General features: G+C 40.4%; 2 protein-coding genes across 3 annotated transcripts in view; one reads left to right on the top strand and one right to left on the bottom strand.

Annotated features, from left to right (window-relative positions):
• LOC137184455 (vasopressin V2 receptor-like) overlaps nt 1-3,056 on the top strand; it is an 18,128-nt gene extending 15,072 nt beyond the window's left edge. For both annotated transcript variants that reach the window (XM_067592141.1, XM_067592139.1), the window contains one exon: nt 1-3,056. This exon is cut by the window's left edge and continues 1,789 nt beyond it. The gene's annotated coding sequence lies outside the window, so the exon portion shown is untranslated.
• Nucleotides 3,057-4,638: 1,582 nt separating this feature from the next.
• On the bottom strand, nt 4,639-8,170 carry ssr4 (signal sequence receptor, delta). The gene is made up of 6 exons (XM_067592142.1): nt 7,998-8,170; nt 7,652-7,770; nt 7,494-7,568; nt 6,006-6,095; nt 5,807-5,872; nt 4,639-5,300 (listed from the first exon to the last, which is right to left on the bottom strand). The coding sequence occupies exons 1-6, from the start codon at nt 8,044-8,046 to the stop codon at nt 5,196-5,198; spliced, it is 504 nt and encodes a 167-aa protein (XP_067448243.1). The 5' UTR covers nt 8,047-8,170; the 3' UTR covers nt 4,639-5,195.
• Between the last annotated feature and the right edge of the window lie 359 nt (nt 8,171-8,529).

Genomic DNA, 8,529 nt, shown 5'->3' with positions numbered 1-8,529 from the left:
TCACGCCATGAGCCATGAATTCTTTTATCTACTTATTTATTGTTGTATAAATGAAAATATACACATATATATATATATTTCAGTTCCTGTTACTGATTGATGTTCATGTACAGTTTTTATATCACATTTTTTCTGCATCAAAAGTAATATAGTATGGCCCTCAACTGCATGACAGAGCTAAATAGCAATGTTTTTTTTTTTTTTTTTTTTTTTTTTTTTTATAAAAGAATGATTATATAAGCTACTGGACATGCAGTAGATGTGATAACTTTCTGTGTGTATAAAATGAGATTAGACTTTACTGTATATGGTCAAACTATCCGTTTCAGATGAGAGTAACGGTGTGGGTTTTTTTTTAAAAAGCTGTTCACTCAGTCTGTGTGAGTTCAGCACATCCTTTTTCAGTTTTATGTGAGTCTGCAGGACAATACTGGGATGCTTTCAAGGTGTCTTGGGAGTACGTGTCTGGGTCGAAGGAGAAGCCTCACCTTTTCCTCCGTACGGCCAGGGTGTTTTGGCTTTCGGCACGTCACTGTGCATTTGTTCCCCAGACACAAGCATCCACTTTGATTCTCTGCCAAATGAAAGGCTACAGCAACAGCGTCCCGTGTCTCACTTTGTTATATCAGGAAATAGATGAACTTCTCCCAAACCCTGAGGGTGTTCATGTATTTTTCTCTTCCTGACAGGATGTGGAGAGGTCAGAGGATGATTCTTCTCTGCTGAAAGAGCCAGACTTCAGATTCATCCAGCCTTTCAGATTGATGAGAGATGCCAAACACGCTTTCCTGTGCCTCTGTCTGTGCAGACATTAACAAGCATTACAGCAGCTAAATAATGAATATACCCCAATAGATGAAGAATTTTGCTGGCACGAACACCTACAAGTATCTGCTAAAATTAGACCCATCATTGCAGAGAATTTCCCCGAGTCTACTTTGTTTCCTGAGGATAGAAAGCCTGACAGCATCTATTATCACCCCAGCTATCATCATCCCCCTTGTCAGAGCATATGATAGATAGTCCGTAGGGTAGGTCATTGCATTTTTGTAATCATGTGGTGTGTGTCAGTGTGTGTCGCTGTATGCTGAACATCCTAATGCTTCCGCTTTTCAAGCTGGATTGAGGTTGATGTCTAAACTCAAGGTCACCTCTTCATTACAGAGAGGCAGAGCTTCCTGGCAGGTCGGCGACTGCGTTGGGGGTATAAGGGAAATAAATGACCCCGCTTTGTGGCTGTCACAAGGGCAAGGGAAAAAAGGTGAACTTCTCTCTCGAAATCAATTTAGGGTCAGCCAAGGAGTGCATACAGTGGCTCTGAAGAATGACGAAGCCCCTCAGCCTTGACCAAAGTCGGTATAAATCAGACCTGGAGCCAGGAGCTTTACTACACTGAGCAATGTGTCTGCATTGCTTAACTCTAGACCCCTCCGCAGACCTGATGACTGCTGGCTCTGCTAGTAAACTCCTTCCAAGACACCGGGAGGCATATCTGGCCCCGACCAACTTACACAACCAGCCCCAGTTTGTGTGTTAGCAGAGAGCGCTGGAGCATCATACTTTATAATCAGAGGAAGCAAAAGAAAAACAAGCCGAGCAATCTATCTTGCCTTTTCAAAATACACAATTTGTTTCACTCTTCTCCCTTCAACTTAGTGTTTTTTTAATATTTTTTGTCTGTCAAAGCAGCTGGGAATTTATGTTGAGTTTGTTTCACTTAAAAGCATTTTCTCACATACAAGGCATCTTCATCCAGCGCCTTTTATTTGCAATTATAGTTTGACTGCAACTATTTTCCGGGTGATTTTTGCCTAATATAGCCAAATTTATTTTTACTGGTGGCAATTATGATTCTTTAGAAATTCTTGGTTCAGTCTTTAGAGAAGACAAAGTGCTCACAGATTTAAAAGGGGTTATTCTGAGAGCCAGGGGGATCATGGTTAGCTTTTATCACTTTCACCCACCTTGTTTTCATTACTTAAAGTGTGGTTGTGTTTACGCCTCAACAAGAGCCTGTAGGGTTTCTTTTCTTCATAGTAAAAACAGGCATGTGGTCAGTGTCTGATAAAACCCATTTTATGGGAGCTCATTCAACATGCTTTCATTGGATTTACAGGCGAAGAAACAATTTGTTGTGGTGCGTCTGCTCCTATTTAACCTACAGTATTTCATGGTTCGTGGGCCAGCTTTGAGCAGCGGATGTAAATGAAAAAATTGCAATGGTTGACCTTTCAGTGTGAAATGTGGAGAGGATGTCTAATATGATGAAGGAAAAGATATTTATAAAAAAAGAGAGAAAAAGGGCATTTTTCCCATATATGGCCGGTTCTTGACTGGCAACAGCATCAACAGGCAAAGCGGATTAGAGGATGCCCAAACAGGACAGGAAGAGGGAGATAACCAAGAGGAAAGCGCAAAAGCTTGGAACTGACTGTGAGTTTATTCACTCCACTCCAAACACAGTCAAACTGTTGTGGTTGAAGCAGCTATACATATAACATGCCTCACTGTACACGGGCCTGCACATCCGTGAAACAAGCAGAACAATAAATGTTATTGTAATGTAAGGAAGAGGAGGCCGGCATGAAAAGATACAGTCTGTTTTCTGATTATTGTGTTAACCCACAGTTTGCTGACCTTGTTTGGCTTTACAGAAAGTTTAAAGAACGAATAGTAAAAACAGTGAATGTGGCCGAGACAGAAAGTGTGACTTCATGTGAGAATCATTTGTGTGACGCCAGTTTCCACATTGCTGAATCTCACTAAGCTCATCGGTGTCTGCCCCCAGAGTTGCTGTTTAACACACCTCTGTCAAAGCAGCTTTGCTCTGCCTCACAGCACACACACATACATACACACACACAGATTTTTCTACAGTAACTCTTATTTCTCAGTAAAAATGTCTTATGTAATAATAGTAATAATAATAATAATAAACTTATGTATCCAGCACATCTACAAACAAAGTTACAAGGTGCTTTGTGTTGGTAAATCAAGAATGTGTTGTGTAATTTTATAAAAAATAAATGGGATTCAGATTTGTTTGTTTAACGTGACCTTGAATTAGTGTCTGAAATAAAGAAAACACCAGATAAACAATTCACCACTGAAAGGATAACTTCCTGCGAGTGCATTCGTTCTGAAACAATAACAAAATATTTCATTCCACTTCCGCAATTATCTACATTGATGTGTGAGGCTGGAGTTACGCACTCTGAACTCCATCACACAACAAAGAGAAAGAGAAGCACTGTTCATTCCATTTATGTCCCTCCATCAAACCATCCCTCACTTCTCACAGTTTAATGGGTGACTCCATGCGGGAGTGTCTGGATTCACTCCAACTCCAACTGTCTTTTTGGAATTAACAGCACTGTGATGTCTCTATTGTCTCCTTGCCAAGGTGACACAAGACAAAAGCTGAGATGTGCTTACATCCCGAGAATGTCTTGTGTTTGTGCTAACAAAGCTACAGAAAAACAGTCATATGAGAAAGTCCTTGTGTACGCTGCACATTGTGCTGTTTATGTTCGTAGATCATGTTACTCATATACAAAGTTTACATTAGTCTCATGGGAGTCAGTGAGAAGGTGCAGTTGTGCTTTTCTTGTAGGCTAAAAAATCAGCACTCTATGTGCTGCACAGGGTGTCCAAACACTGATATGGGCCAACTACAGAAATAGACATGCTAAGTTTAAATCTCTGTGCCAAATTAGATCACACAAACAGACGATTGTTCTAAGTGCCGATGAGTGTGACATGCTGGAGTGAAGTAAATGTAAAACATGACAGGGTCTCAAAGTGCATTATGCAATGTATTACATTAGGAACAGCTGATACTGAACCTGTAAAGATCACGTGTGATCTGTGCACGAGGAAATAACTGGCATCACTCTCTTTTACCAACTGGGACTTAAAAAGAAGCCCAGAGCTGCCACAGTGTGTTCAGCTGGTGGCACTGCACCACAGCCAGGTAACACAGGTTGCTTGTTCACTGATTTAACACCTTTAACATATTTACTGTCGATGTACACTGAAAGAAAACATGATAGGACATCAGCTGCTGGTGTGCTGGTGTGCTGCAGTGCTCGGAGCACGTACCTCTTCTTGACTATGTAATGCCAGTGGGACAGTGGACAAAAATAGCCGTCACGTCCACTGAGAGTTCAGCCACAACCTCTATGCTGAACATGTTTACAGCAACAGCAGAGTTTTGTTGACTACTATAAATCCTATTAAATATAGAGTCAGACTATCAAATATATTATAGTAGTAGTCATTTTTTTATCAGTATTATGTATGAATCTTTCTCTTGGGAGATTTTTAGCAACTTTATCAACTTCTTAGAAATATCTCCATAACCATCTCCCTAGCAATAGTCTGTGAAAGATAAATCTGCTTGGAACCAGTCATTGTTTGATCTGGATGAGGGCAGCAGACTGTTGAATCATCTAGACTATGCCAATTTACCACTGGCAACCAAATAAAAAAAAAAAAAAAAGAAAAAAGCTTCATGGTTGATGTGTTGCTATGAAACAGAAAAGCATGAATCTTCCGGTCTGTCCTGGAGATAAAGGAATTTGTAGGAGAGCCAGTCTGTCACTGGATTATAAAATGAACAAACATATTACACTGGAAGAAAAACAAGCCATTTATTCATTTTTAATGGAAGAGACATATCCAGTAGGCCTGTTCAGACCAGCCAGTGCAGTCACATTATTGACATTTCATATGCATAGAAGGCTTGACCTCTCTGTTGGTGTTCAGCACAGCTGTACAAGTCCCACTCTGGCCAGCGTATCCACATAGGACAAAGGATAATCTGGTCTGGATGTAGCAACATCTTTAAGGGCGGAACCAAATACAGTAAATATTCTACTGTTTGTTTTGTTTATTTATGTGGTCCAGGTTTATTGGTCTGGTTTTACAAAAAAAAAAAAAAATTACACATTTCCAGCCGTATTGAGAAGACAAACTTGTGACAAAATGAATCTGTTCATTGATAAGACAGATCGCATACAGACACAGTCTGAATAAAAAAAAACATACAAAGACTGCTTCTCTTGCTCCTCGTTCCAAAGCAGATCACGTGACAAAGTTCTGTTGGTTTGCCACAACACTGAATGTTGGATCGTTGGTCGAGCTAATTCAGTCTTTAACGATCCAGTGGTTTAAAAAAGTGATTGTGGATCCGTTTATGCTTGGATGGTGCTCTTTGCACTGAAAGCCATGTAGTAGACCAGAATGCCAAGGAGGGCAGCCACCACCTCAGTAGACACCCATGGGCCGCTCCACGCGCCCTGGAATGAGATTTAAGAAAATAATAATAATAAATAAATAAATCATTACAAGTTTACAGAGGAAGAGAAGTACTTAGATGACTGAACCAAACATTCCAGTTTCACCTGGTTCAACGGCTGATTGCTCAGATTTGACTTCATATCACAAAGTACACAATGACTTATCAGAGCCATTTTTAAAGTGTGTTGTTATTCTTAACAAGGCCATCATACCTATTATATATTTGTTAAATAAAATAAATTATGAATGTAGGGCTTCAAGGTGAGACATAGAAAATGACTCTTTTCTCAATAAAATAGCATGGTTGCTGAGAGAGTGTCCTGGGAGTTACTGGATCTCGCTTACTGCTCTCAAGGACCTTGTCTAAAATTGAGACAATTGATAATTATTGCGAAATGCTTGTTTTAAATGATCGTCTAATGCTTAATGTTTTACAAAGCTAATGGCATAATAATCGTGACTGCACTCTTGCAGTGTGCAGGTTGAGGGTCTATAAGAGACTCACCCTGTGGTCGATGTTGACGGAGAAAAGAGGCTGGATGGCATTTACATCCTCATTATTTCTCTGGGCCTGGAACACAGAAGAAGCACACGTATAATTCAAACTGAGCAACCTTTCCTCAACAAGACAGCAACATTTGGAAAACAGCTGCAGCTCACAGGCAGTAAACGATGAGCTTATCAACTGAACATTTAATACTCACCTTACGCAGGGCACTGTAAGACTCCTCATCGAAGAATTTGACCTGGTATGTTCCAGAGCTGGCCTGTTTGTGAGGAAGGCTCCAGGACACCTAGTGGAGAAAGTGACATGTTGGCAAATGGCTGAACTTTATTTCAGTCTCTAAACTCAAAGCTTGTTTGGACAGTCTCAGAGGTTTTAATGGTGTTGAACTCAGAAACACACATAATTAAAAATATTAAAATACAGCATAAGTATTTTGCTTGAAGAATGCACTAGAGAGCTTGAGAGAAGAAGTTCAAATCCTTCCAACTTTCACATCTTGTCAAACACTGTGTGAAACATGAGTGTCTGCAGGGCTGCAACTAACAGTTCTTTTCATTATTGATTTATTTTATTGATTAATTGATTAGTTTGGCCCATAAAATGGCAGAAAATGGTGAAAAATGTAGTTCACTGTTTTTGAGAGCCCAATGTGACGTCCTCAAATTTGTTGTTTTATCCATGTTTTCTTGAAAAAATGACTCAGGACAATTAATTGATTATCAAAATAGTTGGGGATTAATGTAATAGTTGGCAACTAAACGACTAATTGTTGCAACTCTAAGCATCAGTTTCAGAAAGTTACAATAAATTTTGGAATGCATGTTTCCCTGATTCAGATGTCGGGAGGGTGTGGTGGTCAGGGGTTTGAGATGGTATTCAACAATCTGACAAGCACCATATTTGAAGACTAATGACACCTTTAGATATCAGCTGAATATGACGGTCACATGTCTGGCATTATTACAGAACCGCTCTTTCATAAACTCGAGGTTTTAAGAGATTGTCAATCTGCAGGGGGACAATAGTACTTGAGACTATTTGTTTAGTTTTAAACTTAAAGTCCCCCTCCAGTCAGTAATGTGTTTTTCTTCTTGTTCCTACAGTTGAATGTTTGAGCTTCACTGTGCAGAATGATGTTTGTGTAGAGTTTGACACTAGAGAGCTGTTTTCACTTTCATCTGCTGAAAGTGTAAAGTTTCTCTGATTTTAAGAGGTGGGCCTACAGGCATGATTTGTGACATCACAACTAGTTTGGAAGCCAATCCTGGTCCAGTATTGAACTCAGACACAAACTGTTATTCAAAGTGGAGCATTTTATGTACATCTTAAAACAAGTCTGGAGGGATCTTTAAACTAAACAACTAGTTAAAGAAATTCTATGACTAATATTATTTATTTGTATTATTATAATTGTAGTACTAGAAAAAAATAGTACTTGATTTAAGGACATGCTCTTAGCGTCAAATATTTGTAGGGTAAGAAGTTCAGGGTGGTCCAGAACAAGAATCTATGTGTTAAGTTAGCAACTGAGATTTGCAATTGGCCAACACTCTGCTGCTTATCTCATTGTGGTTCTTTCTATTTGTTGTGTGATCTAGTACTAACCATAAAACACAAGCTAAATCAGATACAGCGAGAGCAACTGTTTGCATGAGCATGTATAAACTTAAGGGCACTTCCATACCTGGTACTTGCCAACATCCTGTCCTCTAGTCACAGGGAACTGTCTTCCATTGACATCAGCATACAGAGTCACACTCTGGAGAAGACAAGACATGATTATCAGTGAGCTCTAAAACATCCCCATACTGTCTGCGTGACGTGTTGCAGGAGGACACTTACCTGTGCTCCGTTGGCACAGGCCAGACTGAGCTCAACGATGAAGACAGACTCGGAGGAGATGACGGCGTCTGAGGTGGTGTAGGCCGACGGAGTGATCACTGGGTCCGTGCAGCTCTCTCCTGAGGGCAGAGCTGAAATTAGCTAAAAATCTAGGACACTGAAGCATCCCATACACATCTCACTACCACTAATATTCCCCTCAACTCCGTTAATGTGGGACACATGTGGAACTGATGTGACATGAGCCGGTGGACAAACTGGCAGTTAAAGCCGCTTAGCACTCCTGGCTAACTAACTAACAAACCCCGGCACATAGAGCTCCTCCACCGGTTCCCCGCTTACTTACCTGAGCAGGCGGCCACAAGCAGGGCGAGAAAGGCGGCTATCCGGATCATTGTGGTGTCTCAGGTGTTTATAGTTGTTTCTGGGCTTCAGCTGCAGCAGCGCTCGGCTCTTTTCTCAGTGACCACAGGAAAGAAGTCCACCTCAGCGTACTGCCGCGATACCACTGCGGCTGCGCAGCAATGACGTGGACCGTACCGCCGCAACGCATCTTGGGAAAGCCCTCTGGCGACACGTCATCTGAACCAAACCGGAAGTCATTTGTTCTTCATTTTCTTTTATTATTTTTATAATAACTAGTCCCACACGCTTAAGGCTAGAAACACGGTCCCAATTCTGACATGTTTAGCTTGTTTCCACGATGTGTGCTATTGCTTTTTATTATTTCTAGCATATTCCAGTGATTTTATATAAATGTTTAAAGTATTAGAATGTACAATGGAGTCTATGGGAGAAATGATAGACCTAAGTTAAGTTGAAAAATTGAAAACTCTTTGTAAGTTTGAAGCTCAACTGCTCTGACATACTTTGGCCTA

Source organism: Thunnus thynnus, chromosome 6 (assembly GCF_963924715.1).
Source record: "Thunnus thynnus chromosome 6, fThuThy2.1, whole genome shotgun sequence".
NCBI classification, from domain to species: domain Eukaryota; kingdom Metazoa; phylum Chordata; class Actinopteri; order Scombriformes; family Scombridae; genus Thunnus; species Thunnus thynnus.
The sequence above is the reverse complement of the archived record's forward strand: the minus strand, read 5'-3'. Positions and strand labels throughout refer to the sequence as shown.